At 39.1% G+C, this 27,642-nt stretch overlaps 1 protein-coding gene across 5 annotated transcripts in view; it reads left to right on the top strand.

Moving 5' to 3' along the window:
* Positions 1 to 27,642, top strand: part of ABCC8 (ATP binding cassette subfamily C member 8) — an 83,037-nt gene that overhangs the window by 38,643 nt on the left and 16,752 nt on the right. For 4 of the 5 annotated variants that reach the window (XR_008824275.1, XM_056354029.1, XM_056354033.1 and 1 more), the window contains exons 13-29: positions 1,836 to 1,941; positions 2,174 to 2,284; positions 4,135 to 4,210; positions 4,302 to 4,407; positions 9,095 to 9,130; positions 10,701 to 10,736; positions 13,851 to 13,949; positions 14,797 to 14,881; positions 16,103 to 16,183; positions 18,737 to 18,874; positions 21,312 to 21,437; positions 22,136 to 22,235; positions 22,788 to 23,035; positions 24,033 to 24,193; positions 25,572 to 25,641; positions 26,338 to 26,495; positions 27,422 to 27,514. Coding sequence is in view for 4 of the 5 variants with exons in the window: in XM_056354029.1 (XP_056210004.1) it covers positions 1,836 to 1,941; positions 2,174 to 2,284; positions 4,135 to 4,210; positions 4,302 to 4,407; positions 9,095 to 9,130; positions 10,701 to 10,736; positions 13,851 to 13,949; positions 14,797 to 14,881; positions 16,103 to 16,183; positions 18,737 to 18,874; positions 21,312 to 21,437; positions 22,136 to 22,235; positions 22,788 to 23,035; positions 24,033 to 24,193; positions 25,572 to 25,641; positions 26,338 to 26,495; positions 27,422 to 27,514 (1,830 nt within the window). In the remaining variant the exon portion in view is untranslated. The remainder of the gene's footprint in view (positions 1 to 1,835; positions 1,942 to 2,173; positions 2,285 to 4,134; positions 4,211 to 4,301; positions 4,408 to 9,094; positions 9,131 to 10,700; positions 10,737 to 13,850; positions 13,950 to 14,796; positions 14,882 to 16,102; positions 16,184 to 18,736; positions 18,875 to 21,311; positions 21,438 to 22,135; positions 22,236 to 22,787; positions 23,036 to 24,032; positions 24,194 to 25,571; positions 25,642 to 26,337; positions 26,496 to 27,421; positions 27,515 to 27,642) is intronic. The other variant, XM_056354030.1, reaches the window with a different exon arrangement.

Genomic DNA, 27,642 nt, shown 5'->3' with positions numbered 1-27,642 from the left:
TTGCAGGGAGAAGCCTTAGCACTTAGAGTACAGCCACCTTGATACACAACTAGAGAGAAGAGAGTAAAATCAAAGTATTGAATGACTTAATAGAGACACGGTCTTGTTTGGGTGTGCGTGGTCCAAAAATATGTTTGCTGTCTTCTCTTCCTCCTCCTCTAGACCCTGGAGTAGAGTCCCAGGGGATTTGTCTATCTGCTTTTGATACCTTCAGAGCAATTATTCAAATGTCAGTGTAGTTTTTCTGTAAAGAATGTAGGTGCAGCTGCATACCAACTCCATATAGGCTGCATCTAAATCATTATTTGGTCCATTTTAAGACATTTAAAATGTTCTTGTAAATGTCTGGTTCTCTGAACAAAAAAATCCTAGCCCTGTTTTCCAGAGCTTTGTGCAAATAGATGTAAATATCTCTAATAGTGATGGGGCTTCTGATTTCTTCCTTTAAGATAATGGACTTTCCCATTGAGGAATTTTGGTCCAACACTGAGCCTGAATTAGATATTACTCCTCTTGTCCCATCCCAAATAGTTACTCTCCCCCTTTGCAGTTGCTCAGATTGTGGTATCTGATCTAGCTAAATCCATGCTGCTATGTCTCTCTTATTCCTCAGCTGCTATTAGTGAGCGGGCAGGTTGACAGAAAAAATGTAGAACCAGTTCTTTCCTGGGGAGTCCCCAGGTGGCTTCCATTGCTACCTGCAGGGCAAGTGCTGACTGTACAGGGAGCCTGCCCCAGGCAGTCCTGTCATGCCTTGGTCCAAGCACTGTTCTGGCACCAGTGGGGTATCTCAAGAGGTTCTTGGAGGAAGCTGGGTCTCCTGAAGAAGAAATCCCTGGCAGTGGAATGCAAAATAAATGCTGGGGGTTTCATTTTTTTTAAGATTTGCACACTAACAGCAGCCGCATATCACTCTGCTACAGTGGCATCTTTGCCTGTTTCTCCCTAGTTAGCCTAAGGCTAAATACCAAAATGAGTTTTTTTCAGTCCTTGACCATAAATGTATTTTTGGGAACTTAAGGCCTTCTGGCAGTTTATTATTTTGGAGACTGGTAATTAACTTATTTCCAGCTAATTGAATCCCTTTGATTTTCAGTTCATGATTCAGTTCACATCCTCTGCAAATTTCATTTGCTGTCCCTGTGTGTAGATTAGACATACATTTTATAAAGTCAGGTACAGAGATAAAATTGATGGCATGATCTATTACATGTCATAATAAAGGCACATTATCTCTTAGCTAATTAAATCTTAAGCAGCTTGTGAAGATTTTATGCCTTCTCTTTGTTGCTGGTTGTCAGGTTTCCTTTTATATCTCGTCTGTTGAACACTGTCTGTTAAGGTATATTCCTTTATTATGTTACCTCATACCCTTCATATTTCATCACAGCTGCTTGGTACAGGTTTCATCAGACTGCTAGTGTTCATAAGACTGTTCAGTAGAACTGACTGTGCAGCACTTCAGTAACATAAATGACAGCAATTCTACTTCAGCATGTGGTTTCAAAATGAGCTGCTTTTGTAGCTAGTCTGCATCCCACCGAACGTCTGAAAAAATCTTTTGTGTAACTGCTCTGGTGGTATCAGAAAAGACAAGACTTGAGAAGCATCTGTACAGACCGTAGCTCTTAATAGACAACAGGGCAAATTTTGTCAGCTTCCTCGCAGTAATTTCTCCTTGTGTGTTTTCATACACCCGTAACAAAATGAAAACAAACTACGCAGCAGACAGTACTAAAAGGGATGCTCAGTGATAAACATTGTGGTGAACAAAAGTTTTGCCTTCCAGGGTGAGGTGTGATTTTTTTTATTTTTTTTTTTTTTTTCTCCTTCAGCGTGCAGAAACTGAGTGAATTCCTGTCAAGTGAAGAAATTGGAGAAGAGCATGATAAATCTTCAGAGCTAAGAAGTGCAGATAATCACAGCAAATACCAGGCGGTGGTGAGTAATGCTGTTTAATTGCAGGTGAATTGGCTGGAGTAATTTGTACCCAGAATAATTTCTTTACTTTTCCATTTCCTACTGATTATTTTTTGTGATTCTTGCAAATGTTGCAAAAACTTTTTTTTAATGCTCTGAACTGTATAGGTCATAAGACGGTTGCTTGTGTTTAGGACATCTTGCTGGTGCTGCCACTAATTACTGCTTATTCTGTGTTTCTGATTTTGCACAGCCACTCAAAGTTGTTAACCGCAAGAGGCCTGCCAGGGAGGACTGGAACAATTACAGTTCTCACATGAGAAGACCCATTAACATCACAGAAGCAGATGAGTTTTGTGTAAAGGTGATATGAAGGTCACTCTAATAACGCTTACTATATAGCTCATTAATAGTCACTTCAATATTCTGAAGGCAGTTCCAAATTCATTTTGATGTGAACTGTCAGACACTTGTGCTCGTGTCACAGATTAACCTTCACCTTTTTTTTTCTACCTTCCATTTTAAGAATTGACTACTAATATCTATGTTGTGATTAGTTGTGTATATTCCTCTATATTTCGCTCAGCAATTTTGTTTGAAGTGTTCAAGCCATTAGTCCTGTTCTCATGACAAAAATTTCCAACTTAGAACATAGAACAGCCCAGGCTGGAAGGAACCTTGAAACATCATCTAATCCAGCCTTTTCTGTATGCCAGGCTCTTTCTTCCACTTCCAGTGCATGTACAGAAAAATGATGTGAAGAAAATTGAAAAGAATTTGGTTTAGACATTCCTACAATAATCTTTTCATGGGTCTTCCCTTCCTCTTTTGTAATTCCTAGTAGCCTTTCAAGATGAAGTTAAAAACTAACCGACATAACTTCTTTGAAGAAAAAATTGAAGTTATCCATGCTACTTTGAAGACTGTTGCTCTTGATTTGCTGTGGAGATGCCCAGAAATAATAAAAAAACGTGAGAGCTGTTGTAGTGATAATGGTGTTTATTTAGGAAGTCTGCTATTACGTTTGCATTTCTGGCAGAAGACAATGAATAATTCCATTTCAAGGGACCAAGTAGGACAACTGGTAGTACTTCTGGGGTTTTTTTAGGGGCTGTCATCTGACTTGCTGCTTTTGTGCAGGTTCCTTCTTAAATAGACTTCCAGGAAAATAAGAGGAATATTTGGGAAAAGCCAGAGCAGTAACCTCTGTAAGGACAGTATTTGTGAAGTCTTGAGCAGAAACCCAGGACCAGCTGTAATCTTTGGCTCCATCTGCTGATATCGTTGTCAGCGGTGGCACCTGGGTCAGGGAACTTCTGCAGTTCGTGTCTATCTGCACCTTGTTGCCCATGAAAGGGCATTTTTCGAGAGAGGATCCTCTGGCTGCCTTCGGTAATCTAGAGGGAGGAACAGTACACTTTCTTCTGCTCATTTTTTCGGGTGGTTTTCCATCACTTTTTTTCTGTAGGGTAGGATAAAAATGTCCCATTTCACTCAGATCAAAAAATGTACTTTGCATTGCTGAAAGGTTTTGAAGGCTTCAGTGGCTCTGAAAAAGTAAGAGAAGAGGGTCCTGTATAAATACAGGCCTTTTGAAATTGTCTCCCATCTCTTATTTTTCACAGTATTCATGGAAATGTCCTCCATTTAAAGTCCTGAACAGGCTTCGTTTCTTGGTTTTAGTCTCCTTCAGTGAAAAGATTTCTGTATCTAGCAAAGTCTAGGTTATCCAAGAATCATATCAGAAATACAAAGGAAAATACTCTTAATAGGCAGCAACATATAATTTCTGTGGAAAGTTCGGCAAATCTGCTTGGAATTTGGACCGTGTAATTGCTGTATGTTCTGCAATGTGTCTGCAAAGAGCACACCGTGACACCGTATATAGTTTAATCGTATTGTAATTATTTCACTTATTTCATGTGCCCACCTTACAAAACAAAACAAAAAAGAAACCCTAACCAACTTATTTTTTCACAGGAATTTTCCATAATTTTCTAATTGTTGTGCTTGTTTGAGTTCAGAGATCCTTGCACATCAGAATTACCAGCCTTTACAAAATCAGTTACTTGAAGATCTGTTTCCTGTGTTGAGCAAAGGCTAACTCTTTTCCTATGCACCGTGTAATGAAAATCCAAGTGTCTCATATGTCAAAAAAAGAAGTCAGCTCTAAAGCTGGTTTTCTGTTTCTTATTTCTCTCTACCTTGGCACAGATCACAAATGGATTTTTCACATGGACGCCTGAAGGTCCTCCAGCATTGTCCAACATTGATATCAGAATCCCTCAAGGTACAAAATGACATCAGATATACAGAATTAAGATGTTTTTCTGTGAGCATTTGGTAAATGGTAAGCTTATCTATACCTTCATCTCTCGCAGGTCAGCTGACAATGATTGTAGGACAAGTTGGCTGCGGTAAGTCGTCTCTCTTGCTAGCCATACTTGGTGAGATGCAGAAGATCTCTGGGAACATATTCTGGAGCAGGTAGCGCTATTTAAAAATTCAAGCTTGAGTTGATTAGTAATGCAGAAAAAAGCCAACATCCATCCTGGGGACCTGTTTGTGGAGTCAGGGATTCTGTAGGCATAGTCAAGATAAAAACCTTACCCCAAGGGGTAGGGGAGCGCATCAGAGAGAACCCCCAGCTGGAGTCTGTTCCATTCACAGGAATAGATCACCATACTTGGGCATTCCACACCCCAGCAACATAACCTGAGTGAAATCGTCGCTAATTTGGAATCAGAATTAGCTAGCTTGAAGTGTTAGGCTGCTACAGAACAGCGTTTGCGCTTTCAGGCCTGAGCTCATGTCTGGAACTCTGAAGAGGTACTGGCTCTCTAGGAGTAGTCCCTGGCTGTGCTGTTAGATGTGTGCTCCATCCCAGCGCTGGGGGAGTGCAGAGTTTTTTGTAAGTGGCAGTGACCTCAGAGTGCTCCTGCAGTGCATCCTGCCTGATTCGACAAGAGAGAGATAGCCATGTCCTTCCCTCTCCTCCCAAGGGGACACAGCAGATGCGCTCTCGCAGCCAGTTACAGATTATACTTGTGTCTAGCTTTTGTGCTGGTCATGAAAGGAGGGAAAAAAAATGCTACCGAACTCCAACAGCTGAACTGTTAGTACTTGGTCTCTTGACCCTCAAACTAGGTGACAGATGGTATAATATATTGAGACTCCTGTTTGTCGTTTCCAGTAAATTACTACCATCTCTGGTACACCATCTGATCAATGTGTGAACATTTTTTACCTGCTTATTTTACAGTACTAGTCTTCCTAGCCATACAGACTACACTTTGCCTTTTGGGATACAATTATTTGTAGGTAAAGCTTGACAAATTGCAGAAGAACCTAGAGAAACAATTTTATTTCCAACTGGTTGGGAGTGAAGGAACAACAGTGCAACTGTAAGTCATATCCACACACCCCGATGGATGGAGGGTCACTGTTGCCCAGTAGGTTCTGCACTGATCTTGTGAAACAATTCTCAGATTTCTCAAGTTTGTAGAGAGATTATATTTATATCCAGCCTTAATGCATAATCCAGTCACGCTACTCAGAATTGCACATGCTTTAATAGTAATAGCATGAGGAAGGAAGGCTCCCTATTTTATAGGTGGGGAAAATGAAACGTAGGAAGGTGACCCTTTCAGCTGGTAAGGGAGCCAAAATTCCAGAATGTGGTGATCTGTCTGTTTAAACTTACTTCTCTAAGCAGAAAAACAGAGTATGGTGAGGAACCATACAGGATCCCTGCAGCTTTATGAGGTGAACTAATTTCATTTCAGCAAGGCTGTAATTCTTTATAGATGACATAACATGATTAAGAAGTGTAATTTGAATGTCTGATGCTAAACTAAAATAGACGACATGATGGTTCTGATCAGACTGTGGTTTTAAATAGCACTTGTTTAGAAGCACACAACAGTGTAAAGGTCAGAACTGGTTTTCGTGTCTTTTGTATGTGCCAAAGTATCACAAGGTGAAATTCAGTTGTTATCACATTTGCTTTGCTATCTGTCAGATATGTGTAAAGGGGCTTTTGGCCGAAACAATCTGAGGACTGTAAGTGCTAGCTACACTGGGACTGATTATGTTTTGTCTCATCTTTCAGAGCTGCTGCCATGTGCACTAGTCTGTTCAGAATGACAGATGCAGTCAGTGTAGGCTGCACATCTGTGTGTAAAGCTATCTGATGACAGCTCCCTTGAGTTGATAAGAAAATACAAACACCTGAGCAGGTACATGCGACATTATCCCAGGTTTAAGGAGAGCAGTCTTAACTGGGTAATCACCAGAGCTTGTAGCCTTAGCTCAAGCAATAAAATGTGTCATCAGAATCAGTAAGATCCTTGTTACAGCTCGCTCTTTGGGATGAGACAAATGCTTGGCTTCAGTCATTCACATTACAGAATTGCCCTAAATTATTTCGCTCCAGATTTCCTTCCCCTTCCCTTCCTCCAAGGTCACAGCTATGAAGACGAAGGATACATCCTGCTGACATGTCACTTGGTGCTCAGGAAATCTGGATTCTATTCCTGAGCCTTTGCTTGGTCAGGTGGATAACCTTGCACCAAGTCATTTCTCTCCTCTGTGCCTCCATGCTCTATTGATAATTAACTGCATGCCATCTTTGTTTGCTTCCTATAAAACTTAGTTCCTTCAAAACCTTAAAAAAGTTTAACTTATTCCTGGGCTAGGAATTGGCTAATCAGAAGTGAGCACTAGTTCAGTTTTAGTTTTAATTTGTTGTTTGTGTTACAGTGTGTGTCTGGAAGATCCAGCTCAGATTACTGCCCCTTGTCCAAAGCAGGATGAGTGCATCTAAGCATAAATATTTTATAATGTGGTCAGAGATTGGCAAAAATAAAGAAATCATTATTTACATTCTGAACAGATGGTAAATAGTATTGATTTGACTGGTTATTGAGTAAATAATTATAGCATATTGCATGCTAATTTCTTCTGGGCAGTGTCTCGCTTTAAATAGTCCCAGTTCAAGTCCTGGGAGCAGTTTATAATATAAGTCTTTTTGGTGTAAATAATATCAGAAAATTGACCTAAATGAGAAATAGTTTTCTCAAAAAAATTTGTTTCTAAAAAAACATTTGTTTCTTAAAGCAACATATGTACTCCATTGTGAATCTAGAGTCCTTATAATTTGAAGGAAGCACTGGATTTGTGAAGGTTGTTTGTTAGCAGTAGATTTTCTTCTACTCAATGTAGAGTTGACTGTTTTCATCAAATGACAATATTTTTAAAGTTTTTTTTAATGCCTAAAAAATACATTTATTTTTATAAATATTTGTTTACTGGAGGTTTCAGAAACATCCAGGTACTTAATTTTATTGTATTTAAATTGGAAATGGAGGTCTCTGAAGGCTTGAAAATCTCAGTGGGTACATATTTGCGTCTTTAGATATCCATATGCCTTGAAAAAATAGATCTAGATCGCATTATCAAACATAAATTGCTTGGACATCAACACTGGTAGGAGGTAAATGCATCCTTAATTGCCAGGAGTATGCAGGAAAAGGGGGAAAGGAGTGATAACACAAAGTCAAAGTGGGAAAAAGTGGATTGACAAGGGTGAGCTAAAACTCCAAATGCAGAATTAATCTTTTCCAGCTACAGAACAGAAACACAGATCAGGCAATTGATCTGTCAATACTTGCAGAAGATTGTGGCACCCGTGGCCGTGTAGCAGAAGAGCGCAGTTGACAGAGGAGGTCAGGCCATTGCTGCGCACTGCTGCACCTTGTGCTACTCTGAGAGTGGCTTGTGCCCTGTGAGCATGGCATTTGCCCCATTCCGAGCAGGAGCTGGTCAAGGTGCACACCGGCAGTGAGCCCAGGCAAACTGTGGTAGCCACGAGGGACCCTGCCCCACCTTTGCTTCTTGAGCCACTTCGGTGGATTATACCAGTTGTGCAGTTTGCTGCCTGTGGCGCAGGCTGGCGTAGGAAAAGAGCACAGTAGAGGGGGTGCTGCTGCCATGCACAACTACTAGATGTTGCAAGTTACCAGGATGTTCCCCAGTAGAATGGGTGCCTGGCCATTTTTGGGGTGGTCCATGAAGGAGGAGCTGATGTTTCTTGTTCAGGATCCTTCTGTTGTGCATGGAACGGCTGGAAAAAGATGTTCCCTATTTCAGCCCCTTGACAGTTCCTGTAAAGAATGTGGTGCTATTTAACGATACGCAGCAGGTTCATGGGTTTTTGGAGAAGGCGCCAGTGAGTCCACACGGTGAAGACCAGTGGAGTGTGAGGTTACTCTGGAAAAGCTTTGTTTAGTACGCTGCCCTTCGGAATAAAGATACTGCTGGCTGGTTGGCACTCTGACATTCTGCAGTAAATTGAATTTAGTTGTGGTCATTGCTTACTATGGGTGAACTTCTTGGAAGTGTCTCAAACTAGCCTTTTAAACTGCAGGTGTGATTTTCTTTCCTGGATATTTATGAGCAAATGCTGTTAGCATGAAGTTACTGAGACGGTTCTCTTTAAAGCATGAAGAACTTTTTCTCCTTGATCTTGTTTATACCACTGGACACACGGGTTTTTCATTCTATTCAGTGGGGCTGAGTTTAGTATCGGTAATAAGTATGGCCAGTCATCCTGTCAAAGCAGCTCTGTGAACATCTTGGTACACCATTCAAAAACAGCCAAACCAAAACCTGTCCATCCCTCAGTCCTGCCCACGCTTATTTATACAGGCACATCCCCCAAAGGACAGCATGTTGCAAGTCAACTGAAGATGGGATTTGGGGTTCACACTAACCCATTATATGCTGCACAGGTACAGTTACTGCCATGGAAAAATACAGTATCATGAATTACCTGTTTGTTTTCCCTGAAAACGTTGGGTTTTTTAATGGAACTGTGTTCTTGTCACACTAGGACTTTTCAGTTCTGTTAGCACCTCCAGGACAGAGTGGAGGTGATTTTATTTGTTGAGTCAAATTAAATGTTTAAACAGGAGGAAAAAAAACTGTCACCAAATTTTTTTGACCGCTAAAATGAAAGCAGTTTGTGTAGAAGGAACAGATGCTGTGCTGCAGCTCTGTGATAAGTACTGTTTGCAGTCTGTGCACTAAGTGGAATTTAATAGTTTTTTCTTTCTGGGGCAGATTGCCTGTGCTTACTTAAGTAAACAGTCTTTGCTTTCTGTTTGTGATGCAGCTGTACTTCTGACAGCGAGACGGGGGAAGATGTCAGGTATGGTATTGTATGGGGTTATTGGTCCTCCTGTCGAATGCAATAGAAGGAACCAAAGGTTTCTAAAAATGTATGCTTAAGTTTTTCAGAGTCAAAATTCTGAAAGTCAGCGACCCTTTCACTGCATTAATTAGCTGAGGATACAGTTTTTGAAACCACCTATGTGACTTTTGAAAATAAAGGCTGGAATTCCTTTATGAAAACATAGCCATTTGGTGATTTTGAAAATTGTATCCTAACTTCCCTTGATGTCATTGAAAATCCTTCTAGACTATTCCCTAATGCTACACTTCAAAACGTAGTATCAAGTATTGCTTTAAAGGATTCATTTATTAAAGCAAATTCTCCCCATTACCCTTCCCTTCATTTATTATTTTTTTTATGATCTGTCATAAGTTTATTTTCTCATCTGGCATTCTTCAGGTACACACGAACTGAGAGGTGTGGGGAGTAGCAGATTAGTCCATCTGTTGGCAGGAGATCCTTGCAAGGAAATCATTTTTACCTGATTCACATAGCTCAGTTTGGATTTTGGGAATGCTTACCAAATCAATTGAGAGCAAAGCTTTCTGACACGGTTGTCATTTTAGTGTGGCACACAAACCTCCAGAATGGTAAACCTTGTAAAGGTGACAATCCCTGCTGAAGTCAGCGAGACCTTTGTTAGTGAAACTGGCAGAGGAAAAATGGCATATGATGTCCCTTTTCTTGACTAAACCACGCTAAACTGGGTGCCTTCTACTGACAGAGTATTTTATTGGTTCTGTGACACACCAGCTATTCTACTGAGTTTTCTCTAGATTTTTCAGCCTCTTCTCTCCCATTCACCTTATTTCTCAGACTTGTTACCTAGTTGTCAGATTGAGTCCTGCAAAACTTCTGCTCCCATCTGTGTGTAGTATAAGAGGGAGGTTCATGTATCTACTAAGCCTCATAGTAGAAGGTACTTGGAAATCTCACAGTTCTTTCTGTATAAGAAAGACTGCAATTCCTGAGCCAAGTTAAAGTGAAACCATCTGAACCCATTAAGATACAAGAGAAATATGATAGGAATTAGACATCTGCATATTTGAAACTGTTATGGGGATGGACAGCAAACAGCAAAATAACATGCACAACAGTATGACAAGCATATGTAAAAGTAGGAAAGAATATTAGACCGTATGAAACAATTACCTACATTATCATACGTTCTGGGAATGCTGGTGGTGTTAGTTAAGCGCTGTAGGAATATGTCTGGTGGGTTTGGTGCACTAGCATCCTGTAGAACATTTCTGGTGTTCTCAGAACATTGAGCCAAAGTCTTGTGAGGTCTCGAGTATATTTGCTCGTAGGTGTTGAATGCTTTCTACAAGGTTGTTTAGCACTTCTCAAAACTGAAGCTTTAACTGTACCTTTTTTAGGTCAGCATCATGTAGTACAGAATTTTAGCATACTTAAAGAGTTTTATTTATGTTATGCAGTATTTTTGTTGTATTTTTAATTATAGCATAGTGTTAGTACTTTAAGGTATTATTTGCATTGTCTAAAATAATTCAGTTTTTAACACCCTTGTGTTTGTTTTCTGCAGCCCAGAGAAAGAATCTCCTGTTGACACGGAATTCAGGTACAACACTTTAAAAACTAATGTGAACCTCCAGAGGTGCCTTCCAACCTCAGCCATTCTGTGACTCCCTGAACATTCCTCAAAAGTGTCTGCACTTAATGAGTTGTTCTTCCTTAGAAAGCAGACGGGTGGTCTTTGTATGCAGCTACTCCAAGATACAGAAGTAAAACCAAGGAAGTGACCCTTGTGGTTTAATAATGGCAAAAAAGTATGCTCCTGAATACTGGCAGTATCAGAATGTTCTGTTACCTACCATCAGGCTGAAAATAGTGGAAGGATATGTTTTTCTGTTCGTGCAGTAATAGCATAGGACAGAACAGCACGCATTTCTCTCGTCTGGAGAACGTTTGATTATGAGTTGTTGACTGCTGTTAGAAATTCATGAATTGTGCAAAATAATCAAGTTAAAACTATAGTCAGCAATCCAAAACACATAGGAATGGCTTTGCAGTGTATTAATTCCTCTACCACTATACTCATAGCTGCGTTGCATTTTAAGTGCATCTATTTTCTTTTGAAAATTGCTGACATTTCAGAGTTGGTAGGTTTATTAAGGCACTGAGATTAATATATGAATGTCCCTTAATTAGTCTTTTTTTCAGTGATCTTGAATGCATACTGAGCCTACTGAACTTAACAAAATGAGATGTGATGAGAGTGTTAGATGAATAACTTCAAACAAATAATCTCAACAATGTTTTTTCTGATTCTAAATTAATGATCAGGTTTGATCCTAAATTAGCCAAAGGACACAGTCTCCGGGGAGCTCAGGGAAGCTTTTCCTATTTATTGTAAGGTTGGATTTTGCTGTTTGCCTCTTTGTGATAATTAAGAGGCTATGGTTAGTCTATCTTGTGTTATCAGAGGAAAAAAGTTACACTCTGCTGATGAAAACGCATTTCTTCGTTTATGCAGTCTGGGGGTAGGAGGCAGTTACTTCCACCTGCAGAATAAATTCCTCCAGAATCTTTGCTGAGCCATTTGCTCGCATTCAGTATTTTAAGTGTGAAACCTTAGGCAGGTTCAAGGCAGGCTTTCAGAGAAAGTGTTGCGCGCTCCATTTCAGAATATTTGGTCTCTGGATTTTTGGCCCCATATTTCTCAGTTTCAGTAAAAGTTTAGTTCAGTTGCCTCTTTATAGGAAGAGCTGTAGACATGCGGTAGGCTTCTCATGTGATCAGGCACTTGCAAGCTTTTTGCTTATGTCAAAATGTGATCTGCCCTGATACATGTCATCCTAGTGTCAATTTGCAATTCAGATTAATTTAGAGGGGTTGACTAAATTTTAAATCCGTAATGAATTTTGGCAAGCTTATTGCTTGTTCCCAGATTCCTTGCAGTAATTAGTCCTCAGTGATGGCCTAAAAGCAGAAAGCAAGCCAAGTATGAATGGTGTTCCCAGGCACTGTGCTGGTTCTCAGCACGGAGTGCATCTTACTGGCAGTGCCCATGTCTTCACTGAACAAAATACTTTTTACAAAAGCTGTAAATACATTTTCCTCTGAGTAGCAAAACATTGCTCCTACTTTTCAAAAAATAGAAGTAACTTTTCAATCACATGGAGAATTAAGAGCAGCAAAGGCACAGTTTCAAGGAATTGAAAAAGTGGGGAAGGGAATACATGTTCATCTTGGAATGCCCAGAGCAATTTTTTCTCAATCACTGGAATGAAAACTTCATACTAATTGAAAAAATGCTTCCCTCTTGAGGCAGAACTGAATGCTCTTTGAATTAGATTTTTGGGACTGCTGGCTCGGCTGCCTAGGGGTTTTTTTTCTGTCTTTTTCTTTTTTTTTTTTCCTGTTTCATTTTCCAGTAAAGAGAATTCATAAAACATAATTGAATTCTAACAAGTCATCAGATATTTGAACTTGGAAACACGTTAGGGTAGTGTAACTGTGTGTTCTTTCAGGTCATCAAAGAAAATTGGATCCTATAATGACTTCCAAGCAAGCTTGGTGAAAGCCTGAGAAAATGAACAGGGCCGGTGACCTTAGCTCCTGATAAAAAAAGATGTATTTTGGCAGCACATGGTTTGAATTGCATTCAGGTCTACCAGAAAGAGGCTGGTGTAATGGCTGTCTAGCAGACAAAGGCTGCGTTTTGGTTGAGAGGTCCTATCTTTTTATTGGATTAGCTGATTCAGTTGGAAAGAAAACAGCTATGCTTTTAGGTGTATGATCCCTCTTTTGGCCCTTTTCTGGAGAGGTGGTGATACGCCAGTGAGTTTTCTAGCGGTATCAGTTGCTCTAATGAAAAACGTTGCCTTTCTCCCAGCTGTGCCTTACTGAGGTCCTTACTACAGCCAGCAAAAGCACTACTACTTCACTAGTAGGCAGATGCTTTTATTTTTAAATAGTACTAATAATAATCCCTATGAAATAAAATACGCATGTTGAGATCCTGTTGACCGTACCTGTTAAGTTGTCCCTTCTGATGGTACGTTATGGGGGCAATTCCACAGGGGGAAATTTAGCGAATGTTTTTTGTCTGTGTTCTCTTTTGTGGTCTTGATAGATATAGAAAGATTTTACTCATGGTTGTACATTTACTTTATGACTCAAGTTCTCTTCTAAGAATGGGGAAAATAAATGTGTTGGAAGAAGGGGGGACTTGCCTTTGTGCATATGTGGAATTCTGGGGTGTTTTTTAAACGTTTAAAAATACCATTTTTATAATGTCCCTCCTGAAATGTATTGCCCCGCTAGTGATATGCTATACATTTTTTTTATTAGTCTGTCCAAACAGAGCTGGGATTCATTCTTTGGTAATTTTCTTCCTGCCATCTGTGATGCTCGAGAGGCAGCTTTACTGAGCTAGCCTCACCGAAACCCACTCACAGCAGAAAAAGAGGGAACAGACTGAAATTCAGTTAGTTGAACCTTTTCAGTGTTCTGTTGGAAATTTAACATCTTCTGTATTTCTTTCATGGGAGAGCTATTGATTGTCCTAAAAAAAAGAAATGAAAGACAGCATTTTTTAAAGACTTAATACCAGTGTCTTAATTTACAAGAAAAGGGTTTCCAAAAACCCGACTGCACTGGTGAGCTGGCAACTCTGTTGTTTCTGTTTGGTTTAGGTGTGTTGGTGATTTGGTGGTTGTTTTTTTTTCAGGAAAAGAGGCTCAGTAGCATATGCATCACAGAAGCCTTGGTTGCTCAATGCTACAGTGGAAGAGAATATCACATTTGAAAGCCCTTTTAACAAACAGAGGTAACAAGTTCCAGCACTGTCACATGCTTTACTCCCTTTTCCCTAAACAATGGGGTTGCATGTCCCCATCTCTATCTATTGACTAATGTCCTGCACCTGCCTGAACATGACAAAAGACCTTGAGCTCTGCGTGGTCCCCCTTTGATCGTGTTTTTCCTGAAGGATGCAAGGGACAGAGTTCTGTCTCGCTTCAACTGAGATGTAGAAGAGTTTTCATTTCCCAGCACCATGTGTGTTTAGAATGCAGTATTCTCTTCTTACACCTAATTGACTAGTTTAAGTGTCTTAGAAGGACATTATCTGTTTGGGAATGTGTTTATTACAGTTTCAGTGGCGGGTACATTGTGAAGGATTAGTGGGCTGCCTTTCTATTCAGTATAAATGCTCACCAAACATTCTGAAGTATTTAAAAGTTAATTGCTGATGTCCCACCCCCCCACTCCCCCCCTTAAAAGAAGTGGTTGGTTATGAATTCACATCCTATGCGCATGGTTTTTTTCCATCATCCTTGGAAGTTGAAACAAGAAACGAAGGCCCTGGCCATGAAAAAAGTTAAATGTTAAACAGTAACAATATACCATGGAAGAAGTTGTGCTTGTTTTGCTTGGTTGTAATTATTAAATACTTTTAATTGAGAAGCTGATGTAAGATGTTTTTTCTTAGCTGAAATGTTATTTACTTGCCTGTGATTGAAAGAGATCCCATTAAAACAATTAGTGGCTAACAAATATGTTTTCCACTGTGTGATTTTTTCCAGCTGGTTAATTTTTGTTCCTCTGCAGGTAGGAAATGTGCTGCTTTAGCAGTATCTGTGTGGATTTTGCATTACCTTTTTTTGTTTCCGTAGGTACAAAGCAGTAATTGATGCTTGTTCCCTCCAGCCTGATATTGACATTCTCCCTCACGGAGACCAAACCCAAATTGGAGAGAGGGTCAGTAAACAGCTACAGGCTTCTATTTTTGTTTCAAACATATAGGAGGTTTTTTATTATCTTGTTGTGTTATTAAAACCTTACTGGTTATTTGGCTACAAAGGTAATCTTTTAGTTAAGTGTACGTTTGGGTCATTAGTCTGAAAGGTCGTTGCTCGGTAAACATGGAAACACTGTCATTTACATGAGATGCAATGATTTAAATGTGCTGCTGTCAGAATGTTTGACTAATTCTGTGGCTGCTCTCTCAGATATCCTGACTTCACAGTGCATTTTTTGGTTTCTTTAGGAGTAACGTAAAAATGATCCATGAATTTTGAGAGCCCCTTCATTTAGAAAAGGGCAGGTGTTTAATCAATGGCAAACTAAGCTTTATCACATCGGGGAAGATTAGGGAGTGACAAGAAAGGAAATGGAAGTCACAAATGTGTAAACAATTTACTCTGGCCTATACTGGCACTGTCACAAACAAGCGAACCCCCCCGAAAAAAAATGCAACAAACCACATGAGGATACACTTCAGGATACATTTCCACACCTAATCTTCATGTTGGCTACCATTTTAATTTTAAATGGATTTGTTCCTAACCCAGTTCATTGTGTAGCCAAATGCTTTCTGACAGGAGGAGGGAAGTGGAGGGGAGGGAGGGGGTGGGGTACTGTCTTTTGGCAGCAATTCTGGCTTATGAGAGCTGAAGGCATTTGTGGAACGGTGGGTGGATCACAGGAAGGGTAAGTAACTCAGAGCAGGGTGCTAGCAGGGGACTAAGGGCCAAACCCAAGTACAATAGCAACCAGGTAATGTTCACCTCAGCATGGTCTGACCTCCCACCAGCACTTGCTGATTACAGTGTATAATGGAGCTGATATAGTGTGACAGCATACGATTATAAAAACAAAAAACAGGACATAGCCAAACTCATAAGGCTGACTTTTGAGTAGAAGCCTAGTTTAGACTGCCTGCAGAATACCTATGCCACCACAAAGTACTGAACGTTTCCCGTCCCTCTGGTATGTATGGAGTACAGCTCCAGACAGTGCTCTGGCTTTTCTAACAATTTGTGTACTGTGTTCCCAGCTGAATGCAGGCCCACACTTTTGAAAAATTTCTTTGGGTTTCTTTGTCCAGAAAGTATTCTGTGGATAATCCAATCAGAATATGAATGTTCAGTTGATGGTTTTTATAATTGTCTGATTGTTCTTCTCCTGCTTATCTCCAAGGGTATTAATCTGTCTGGAGGGCAGCGCCAACGTATCAGTGTGGCAAGAGCACTTTACCAGCAGACAAATGTTGTGTTCTTGGTGAGTAGGTGCCATTATGTTTATGCTCCAAACGGAAGCATGGGATGTGAGCATTTGGAGTATTTCATGGGTAACACACACCAAACATTGTGCTTCACTGAGCTAAGCCAGATGTGCACTGTTTATTTTATATCTATTGTTAGCTAGCCTGCAGGTAAGAAGCACTTTGTAAATGTTGCAGACAGACAGATAGGTATTAAGGTACAAATCGAAATGCTAATGCTTCCCCTCTCGGTGTGCTGAAATTTCTTTTTGACCCTTGTGTTTATCTTTGGTACTTAGAAATTTAATAGTCTCTGCTGTATTCATGAAATTCCGAAGCTGTCTCAGGCCTAAAATTAATGTTGTCCTGTGTCTGGGGTGTTTCCTTTGTGCAACAAACTAAGCTGTCTTCCCACCCTGAACTGCTCGTTGTATATCCTGTCCCAACTTCAACAGAAGTGCTATGGAAAAAGGATCGAGAGCAGGCTCTAAAAACTTAGTAGGTGGGAAAACGAATGTATCCTACACAGTCGCTAGGAGTTAGCTTGCCAGCTTTCCAATGTAGGACTTCTTTCTTAAGCTCGGTTTTCAAGGAGCTTTGACTCCAGCTGTTATAACAGTGAGTCACATCGGATCAGAGAAGCTGTCCACATTCAAGGTCATCCCTAAAAGTCTGGGAGGTTACTTAGACCTTTCCCTGTAATTAGGCTGATCAATATGTGTTTGCTTCCCATGTAGGAGGTTTCCAGGCAATGATCAGAATGCAGGAGAGCAGACAGCAGCTGGGCCAGGTGCTGCAAATCAGCAGACCCAGTATTGGGCTGTAACTTGGTTTTGTCACTTCTGTCCTTTTGTGCAGGACGCTCAATAAGCACCTAATAGTAGCAGGTTCTCTTATGGTTTGATAATGTCAAAGTACATACAAATAAACCTTTTTTGAGTTACTAAATCTTTTAAAAATAATCAGGAATCTTATACGGTAGCATTTGCAAACACTCAGTTCTTTTAAGACTGCTTTTGTAAACAAATGCAAAAAGCTTCTCTCTGGCAAGTATGCACCTCATATTCCATAACCTTTCACATTCTCTAAACTTCTTGTGATCATTGCAGATATGAAAAAAGGTCATGTGATAATTCATTACAGATTTTATTCTTAACTACATTAATTGACTCTGCGTGTTTCATTTGTTGCCTATCAGACTAGTCCTGTAGCACGAGCTGGTGTTTTTTCACGTGCCTTCTAATCCATGTGTCATTATAATGAACAGCCTCGTCCGACTCCACAGTGCAGCGTTGTGTTCTGTGAACTGGCATTTACGGTCCCCAGAAGCGCAGCACTGCAGACAAGGTGGCTGTGTACAAACTCGGGGCTCAAAATGATGGTCAGGTCTGCGCCGGATCAGTAGGACAGCAGAATCAGTAGTTGCAGCAGGAAAGCTGGCAACATACATCCTTGCTTATTGAGCACAGTGCACTCAGATTTTTAAGAATAAATTCTGTACCACAGTCAAAGCTACTGTATTTCAAAAGCACATTTTAAGTGCTCTGTTAGGCTCTGATTTATTAGAATTTCAGTGATCATATTTATCTTACTGTTGATTTCAGAAATTTTTGGTTTTGTAGATAATTTAGTATTGTTGCTTTCATGTATCTGATGGAGTCACAAAATAAATTGTTGCAGAATTGAAGGGAGTAAAAGTTCAAGAGGATTTTCTGAAGCACTCCTGTCTTTGCTTGTACCTTTCTCTAACTAACTGGTAGCAATGATGTCACACTGAAAGCAGAATTAATTCAAATTCAACTCTACTTTATCAGCAAACAGCTGGAGAAAGCAAAATTTGATTTTTAAGACATCGTGGTTTTAGTGTAATATAGTATGAAATAATAATACTAAGGATATCTCACAGCCAATATCATTAGTGCAAGCAGAAATAACAGATTTGTAATTCCATATAAATAGGATTAGGTAAACAAGTCCCCCAAAAGATGATATAGATTATTTTGTTCAAGCAATGAATTATATGCACTAAATTTAGGCATAAACTAATCTAGGTCATAAATCAGGCATCTGAGCAGTGTCATCAAAATTATCAATATTTCTTCTTGTGTGATTCTTTTGATTTATGAATCAAAGAAAAAAAAAAAAAGCAGAAGGCCATTATGTATAAGGGAAATAAAATGTGCTTTTTGTCCCTGCCCCTGGAGCGGTTATGTAATCCATGCCATAGACATACGTTGCTGTGTTGTCTTCAGTCTGCCAGAAGCAATGCACTGCAGATACGTAGGCTGTGAAGCACATCTGCTGAGAGGAGCAGTTCCCAGCGAGCCTCGCGAAATCACAGTGTTTACACAGCTGACATTACTATATGTCTTAGTACTCACTGTAAATAGACAGTTCAAGATTTGTTACGTAGTTTAAAAAAGCCATTCCTCAGAACACTTTTAATCTTCTGACAGCCTCTTTTGATTGTCTATATTGATCTAACTGGGTTTACTGGTGTTAAAATCTGTCAGTTTCCTTTAACGCTGTAAGTGCTGTTTCCAAAAGTTGACCTTTTTTCCTTGTGACAGGATGATCCATTTTCTGCACTGGATATCCACCTAAGTGACCATCTTATGCAAGAAGGGATCCTGAAAATGCTGCGGGAAGACAAGCGGACCATTGTGCTTGTAACTCACAAGCTTCAGTACTTACCCCATGCTGACTGGGTAAGAAAGCTCTTCCCTTTTTTTAATGAGGCGGCAAGAATGTGGCATGAATAAGTCTTGCTGCAAACAAGGCTTTCTCTTCATCTTTCTGCCAAGGCAGTATAGTGAGAAGAGACATAATAAAGATCTGAAAATTAGCCAGTGAGCTTGGGGTGACGATTTTGGAGTTCCCATCTTAGAACACCTGATAGGTTGGATTTTCACAGAGCTGATATTTAATACTCTTATGGAAGCAGGCTGCAGTTAAAGTATATTGAGTATACAAAAAAATCAGTTGTATTGGAAAATTCTGCTCATTTTTTATCTCAAAAACAGTAAAACGTTTAACATGTTTGCCTCTGCTGGGATGTGACTAGGAATTTGTGCTGTCACAGAAAAAGGTGTTTTTATGGATATTGTGCTTGGAAATAGAAGGAAAAAATAGTGTTTCCTTGTGATTAGTACTAGTACATAATGTATCAAGAACATCTTTACCCTCTGTATGTTGACAAAATTTTAAGAAATAGGTAGTGTTCAATTGTTTTGTTAGGTTTCTTTGTTACATCTTGTTTACAGAAAAAAAATGAAGGTATACTTCCTATAACAGTTTGCAATTGCAAATGTCAAAGGTGAAGCAAATCAGGCAGGATAAAGTTTGGTTTTTGCAAATAGTTGGTTTTTAGTTCATTGGTTCACACTGACCTTGTGCTTCGTTCTCCTATAGTTATCCAGCTACAATATCACAGGTCTTCTTGCTCATGATGATTGATGACTGCAGTTATGCCTCCTAGCAGGACTTCTCTCTCATTTGCAGCTTGCACAGACTAAAGCAGCAGTTACTCTGTCTCAAGAAATAACCATGTTTCAGCTGCTTTGTGTTCTTCATATTGGCTTGCTATAAACTTGCAGATAGACATTAATCTTGTTCTGGTCACATTTTTTGGTGGGCAGCATTTATCCTTTGTGGTCTGCTGTGACCTTGTCCCTCAGTTGTACACCTTTAAGAACTACTATTGATCTCAACACAGTTCTGGTTTTCCAGTCAGTGTCTTTTCAGGATACAGGACTTTTCTGCCTTCTTCCCCTCCCTGTGAGGTCCATTCTTAGCTTCATCTTTTTCAATTGTTATGTATTTGGATTTTTTTAAATATGCAGAGCTATGGCATTGTGTCAGTATAATTTTTTAATTTTCTTTATGAGTCAGACCCATTTCTAGGTAGTTGTGTTTTATGAGATGCTTTATGAGAATTATTTTATTTTTATTATCTTATAATTGGGTTTGAGTAATGTTTCATGAAATATACTGTTCCAACCAGCCTGTAGGATAGTAACCATTTGTATTAATGAAATTTATAATGAAAAATATTTATTCAGAAATAGTTCAGGCTCTTTTTCCTAAGCACAGGTCTCATTAAGGCTTAGCAAGTCTAACCTAATGGAGTGCAGCATGAATATTTATTTTACTTTATTAAGGAATTTTAAATAAAAATATAACTGGAAGTATATGTGATGGCTCTCCTAAATCTTCATAGCAAAACCCTATGCAAAAAAAAAAAAAAAAAAATTCAAGGCCCAGCCCAATTATAGGTTTACAGAATAAATTGATCACAAGATTGTTGTTTGCTTTATTTTTTCCTTTTCCGTTTGCTTTATTTTTTCCTTTTCTCTGTTGTAAATTCTTAGCAGTAAACAGAATAGATTATTTCCCCACCCACTGACCATGGAAATTGTCGAGTTTCCAGGGAGAGAGGAAAATAAATACTGCATTAACATGTTTTCTTATGATGTCATGTGAGTTTACAATCCACATGCCTCACTTTCCAATTCTCCTTGTCAGCTCTAAAGTAAAAGTAGTTACACTGTGTATATAATGTAGTTACACTAAGATAAACCTGGAAACCACACCCTTCAGCCGTTGTCTTGTATATATAATTCTTTTCAAACTGTGTCCACTGTTTATGCTTTTAAAAGCTTTAGGGATTCAAATTCCCTAGCTTTTCCTTATCAGGTCCATGATATCAAACAGACGGTGGAGCCGGCATGCTCGTATCTAATTGCCTGAATGAGGGCAAACATGCTGCACACAGTGAGTTGCTAAAAGCCTTTTCCTTTTAGGAGGTAAGAGAACTCTAAAATCTCATCTTGCTAATGACTTGTATTTAGGAAGAGTAATGCACTCTCCTGTGTGCTGACAGGGACCCCGTTCTTCTTTCTTACTTAAAAGCAGCCTTCCTTCTTGAAAGCATGAAGTGCAGGAAGTTTATGGTTTTGCAGCATCTTGAGTAAAGGGGCTAGAGTCAAGAGATAACTTCACTGCCTTTTTAGAAGACAGATTTATTCACAGAAGTATTCTTTATTTGAGAAAAGAGAAAATTCTGTCCAGGCCCAGCAGCATAGCTTTAAAATAAATAGAGGTACGTGGCTCTTTATCTCACCACTTGTGTTTCTAACTTTTTAGATAATTGCCATGAAAGATGGTAACATCCAGAGAGAAGGAACACTCAAGGACATTCAGAAATCAGAGACTGAGCTCTTTGAACACTGGAAAACATTAATGAATCGCCAAGACCAAGAGCTGGAGAAGGTTGTTTATGGGCAGGGCAATCGACATTTGCAGAAAATGTGACTTCTTTTTTTTCTTTTTTTTTCTCCTTAGGTTGGAAGCATTAGCAAGGATTGACATGCTGTGTGTGATTTGGAGTACTGCATTTACCCTTATTATTTATCTGTTAAGAGAAATTCTTTCATCTGGACAGCTCATCCTTCCTTGATACTGTTGCCTCTGGTCCATTCTTGATAGGAAGCCCTATCAAAATATTCTTGCCTAAGGAATATTAAATTGGACCATTTTGGAAAAAGCATTGTTAATGTGCGATACGATAGCTGCTTCTATAAAAGTTGCTGAATTTACTCATTGCATCGGGTAGAAGTTTTTCAGATGTGCCTATATCAAGTTCTCTAAATCATTAACACATTTTGACTTTAGTGCTATAACACGGGAAGAATGAGATAATTAATCTTAGTTCTTATTAATTAAGGGATATCTGTCCACGTTAAGATTTCAAGGAAGCTGGGATTGACAATGTGAAATTAATGTCGGATATCTAATTTATGTCCTTGAGTTTTACACAGAGGTAGCAAATACATCACTCATGACTGCCTGCTTGTAAGAGCTTTACTTTCATTTTTCGATCATGTTCTGATTGGAAACAAATTTTGTCACAGCTAGTGATTTTTTTATTAATTCTCTAGTTGAAAACATATGAACTGTCCCTTTTTCAGGAGACTATTATTGAGAGCAAAACTGTTTTGGAAAGAACAAATCTCCGGAGGACTATGTATTCCCGTGAAGCCCTGCTGAAAGATGATGAAGAGGATGAAGGTAAAAGGATAGCCTTTGAGCCCAGTACTGCTACATTACTGTTTCACAGTTCAATTATATGTGAATGAATTAATATAATGCAAACTGGCAAGAGAATAACCATTTTTCAGGTGGTCATGATTTGCAAGAGGGCTGTTTCCGTTGATTTTTACATCTGGACTATAGTGATTTCAAGCATTCAGGAGTCATAGGTTCCTTCAAACTCTTGAGGTTTTTTTTCTTATACTTGAACATGATTTGATAATTAATAGGGAATAATACTGAATAATTTATTGTGGGTGAGCTTCAAATCTGTCAATAGCTTAAGTACACTTGTTTAAGGTTTTACAATTCGTTTTTATCAAGCCAGTACTTTTAAATTGCAAAAACATGGCTGAAGACATCGATAACTAAGTACTAAGGTTCTTTGCACCTTTTTAGCATGTGTGGCTGAGCATGTAATTTCACCTCAAAGCCACTCTTTATCCCGTATAAGACCTGTTTTGTAGCTGCCACTTGCCAGTCCGTATGAAAGGTGTGTACGAGTAAGTACTTTTTTCTTGCACATTGCAGAAGAAGTAACAGAAAGCGATGATGAAGACAACCTGTCTTCGGTGCTGCATCAGAGAGCAAAGATGCCCTGGAGTGCCTGTGGCAAGTACCTCAGCGCGGCAGGAATCCTTCTTCTGCCACTGCTGGTTCTGTCCCAGCTGCTGAAGCACACAATAATGGTGGCCATTGACTACTGCCTGGCACTCTGGACCTCAGATGCCCTTTCTGAGAAAACAGAGCTACAGCTGAAGAACTGCTCTTCCTATCAGGTATGCAACGCCTTCTTCATCTTCCTCTTATGATTTAAACGGTGGGGATCTCCCGCTGTCAACCTCTGCTCCAAGATCTGTATGCAGTGTGCTGTATTTCTAGTAAATTTCTAGCTACTGGAGAGTGTTTTGAAGGTTAATGCATTTTTGGGTACACAGTGCAATAAAACTAACAGTTAAGTTTTATGTGCCGTTCTTCTCATTTTGCTAGATTTATTGTATTTTCATCATCTAGCTGATATGCCTAAACCTTGGTCTCTAAAGTAATTTTGATATCATAGTTCTTTCAAATTCTTCTGTACTGTTGCATTCTACTGCAAGTAGGGCTTTCAGATTTTCTAATATGGGGAACACAGATTATTTATTTTTTTTTTATGATGTGCATGATTTTTTCAGTTGTTTGTTTTTTTCTAATGTGAATGCCACATGGAATTGACCACTGTGTTACCTATCAGGATACTCTGTAGAGGAGGGATTTTGTTAGAACTAAGATTTTCTTTATCGGGATTCAGTTTCTACAAGTAATCCTACATTAGTGTTTGGGAAGTTTGTGTATGATTTCGTGGATCACACTGTCATCTTTAAAAGATGCTTTATTGATGCTGAGTTTTAATATTAAATTAGTATTTCAAAATAAAAAACTATTATATTCTGTTCCTGTTCAGAAAACAGACCAAAACAACAAAGACATAATAAATGCTTTTAAAATGTTTTTTTGCCTTCAGATGAAACTATCAAATATATCTTTTCAGGGTTTTTTTTAATAGTATTTTGTGATTCTAAATGTCTGATTAATCTCTTATTTTCATGCAAACATGCCCCTCTCCAAAGGATAATACATTGTGGTTTAAGGTTGTTGAAAACCATTGGCAGTTTCATTTAGGGAGGAAAAAACATTTACTCCTTACATTTTTTCAGTCCTGTGTTTGTGCATTTACAATAATTATTAAACATAATTTACAGTGAATAATTTTGTTACTTGCTTTTTGTTTCTTAGGATTTCAACCACTCTCGATATTCAAAAGTTTTCAGCATTCTCTGCTGTCTTGGGATTGTATTATGTCTTGTCACATCAATAGCGGTGGAGTGGACTGGCTTGAAAGTCACCAAAAAACTACACTCTTCTTTACTAAATAAGATTATTTTGGCTCCAATGAGGTATTGCTCTGATTGTAATACAAATTGTATTGTCGTAAAAAATTGCTGGCTGTGCTGCTTTTGGCACAGCCCAGGATATGGTTTTCTGGGCTGTGAGCGCCCATTACCAGGTCATGTTAAGCTTCTCATCCACCAGCATCCCCAAGTCCTCCTCCTCCGGGCTGCTCTCAATTCATTCTCCACCCGGCCTGTATTTGTGCTTGGGATTGCCCAACCCAGGTGCAGGACCTTGCACTTGGCTGTGTTGAACTTCACAAGGTTCACATGGCCCCACCTCTCAAGCCTGTCAAGGCCGTTTTGTGCTCCTTACTTCAAGGTGCTCTTCTAAGCACAGTTTTTAAGAAGTGACTGTGAATCACATTTTTTGTATCATTGAAAATCACCAGGTATCACACTACTGAGCAATTTTTGAAAATGGTACCCAGGCTGCTTGAGTTCCTAGACAGTGATCAAACGCCTCTCCTGCCTGACTGTGACTTCAGAGATTTACTTCCTTGCATATTTAATTTCTCTTTGCTGTTTTTAATTAGGGAGAAAACACAATTATTGATCTAGATGTTGTACAGTACATTCATAGCATGCATCATAATCTTAATCACTGAAAATCTTTACTGTCATGCAGTGATTGTGCAAGTATATGAAGGGTAATGGGCTTAGACAGTCATCAGGGCATCATTACAGTACACTGGGATGCACAGATACCAGTAAAGGACTTTGTCCTGCGTAAGTTTTCTTCCTAATACATGAAAAGCAAGTTGTATCTTAATTCAAACCTGCAGCTGTTACTGAATATTAGGAAAAATATCTTCTTATTTTCAAGTTAACTGTGTTTGACCCAGAAATCCTGTAGAAATAATATACGCATAAAACCTCAGATTTTTTAAAATACTTTTTTTTCAGGATAGAATTAGACTTGAGGTTCATCAAAAGCTATGGAACAGTTAATTACAGAGCAATAATGAAGTTTGCATTTTGCGTATGCAAAGGTCTCTTAATATATTATTTCAACAGTTGTTCTTAGTTATGCATTTCTATTCCCAGAAAAATGCAAGACTTTTCAATATAACTTGTTTGCAGTTTTCTTGCATTGAAGAGGCCTCAAATTGCAATCAAAGGATTTTTTTAAATGTAATCATGATTTGTGTAGCTTAGGCAGTAGAGGGAGCTGAGGAGATGCTTGCTGGTTTTGGATTACGTTCAAGACTGCCATTTCATTGGAAAGCTGTGGTGATGGGAAAAGAATGTGAAATTTTACTGTGGCTGTCCATATATTTGCTTGTGTCTGTGATAGGGTACCTAGCTTAAGGAAGACAAAAAAACCCTAAAACTATTCTAGTGTCCAATATTGTAATCTTTCCTGTTCCTTGTCTCATATTAGGTTTTTTGAAACAACACCTCTGGGTAGTATATTGAACAGATTTTCAGCTGACTGCAATACCATCGACCAGGTACTGAATAAATATATTCAAGCTGCCAAGTTGTCCTTTCTTTCCCAGTCTGAAAGGCTGGATTTTGTTTTATTACAGACTCATTTAGATGAAGTTTACTGATGAAAAGTAGTTTTGACTACTTTATCAATTTGTATTGTGATTTTCTAGGTTCAGAATCCATTCCTCATCTTAAATGCACATTGAAAAACCATTTATTTGATTAAGATGCCCTGTATATAAAAGGCAAGCAAAATTAGACCAATAGTGATATCTCCAAATTAAGAGAATCTTTTTTTAAAAAGTGGGTAGACACATTCACTTGGCACATACGAGCAAATGAAATTAGAAGAATGCAAACCCTGTTGCCCAAAATAGAAATAAGCGAGATTCAAATTATCAGTTTTTACCCAGACTGCACTGCCAGTTCATAGGATTAATACAGATGCTAAAATCATCCATTGCATCCCATTTGTAATCCTCTGACATGAGGATTGTGGGCCACAGTGCAGACATGTGAAGCAGCCCCACAGAAATCCCTTCAAATTTTTCCAAAACCCAGCACTCTATTCAAAATCAGACCTGTATACTTAGTGCTTCAGATCCTCAAATTTTTTTTGTCCTTGTGTAAGTGGACAAAGGAAAATGAAATAATGCTGATTTAAACTTGATATGTTATGGAAGATTCTGTGTGCTTATTCTTCTTTATCTATACAGCACATTCCAGCTACCCTGGAGTGCTTGAGTCGTTCCACTTTGCTGTGTGTATCTGCTCTTGCTGTCATCTCGTATGTTACACCAATGTTTCTCATTGCCCTGGTTCCCCTCGCAATCATGTGTTACTTCATCCAGAAGTACTTCCGAGTCGCATCACGGTAAGAGCATAAACCAGTATCATTCTGGCAATAGAAACATCTTCTGCATGCGTGATTCCAGGTGAAAATGGAAATCTGTAAATCCAGGGAGAATCTGGAGAACGCAGTATAACCATGGTGCTACTGCTGCCCACTAAGGATCTAACGTGCACAAGCATCCTCTCTGGTTCCGGGTGCCTTTTAGTTTCTAACAAGTTGAAAAATTCTAGCCATATCTGTGATTTTGTTCTGCTACTAAGAACACACAGCTTCCCTCCCAGTGGCGCTCAAGAAGTGTTCGTAGTAATGCTGCATTTATCCCTTCATGTATGCATGAATTGAGAGGGATTCTACAACCAATTTACTTCCTGCTGGAAGAAACAGAGACTAAATAGAATTTCACCCCACCTGTGTTTCCACTGATTTGGTGACTAAACACAAAACTGAGAAACAATGTAATGATGAGTGTGGGCTCTCAGTTACTCTGTGTAAGTTACGCTGTCAGCTCAGTGAGAAGTTGTGCTATCTGGGGGGGAGACTGGGGACAGAGGAACTTGCATTTTGCCTTCTGCTTAACTCGAGCTGTTATTTGCAGTATCCCATTGAATTTATATTCAACATAGAGCCAGAATGTTGTTTAAAATTAATAAACAATTGAGTATAAGAAATAGGAATATAGGAGAAACAAAGGAAGGCAGTAAAGGGAAAAGACCCATCAGAACTCCAGCATTGTTTGTATTAAAATGTTAAAAAAGGAAAATCCTCCTGGGGTCTTTGTTCCTTGCTCGGAGACATGCAGCACTGCTTTGCAATCTGTCTGAACCCTATATATACATATATATAATTATTGTGATGATATTCACTTTCAATCTCTGGGCCTGTTTCAAGAGACTGAACTGCACAACAAAACTGGATTTTTACAAAATTCTTTTCATAACCCTCTCCAGGGACCTGCAGCAGCTGGATGACAGCACTCAGCTACCATTACTCTCCCATTTCTCAGAGACCGTTGAAGGCCTAACCACCATCCGAGCCTTCAGGTACAGTTTTATTTAAGAAACGTATATTACCTCACTTTTGAATATCTATCTCTGATTCTGTTCTGCAGTTGTGCAGTTATTGGTAATTGTTATTTGGATCACTTGGAAAAGCCAGAGTCCCCAAAACA

The sequence above is a fragment of the Falco biarmicus genome, chromosome 10 (genome assembly GCF_023638135.1).
Source record: "Falco biarmicus isolate bFalBia1 chromosome 10, bFalBia1.pri, whole genome shotgun sequence".
Classification (NCBI taxonomy): domain Eukaryota; kingdom Metazoa; phylum Chordata; class Aves; order Falconiformes; family Falconidae; genus Falco; species Falco biarmicus.
Note: the sequence above shows the minus strand (reverse complement) of the source record. Positions and strands in the feature narration are given on the sequence as shown.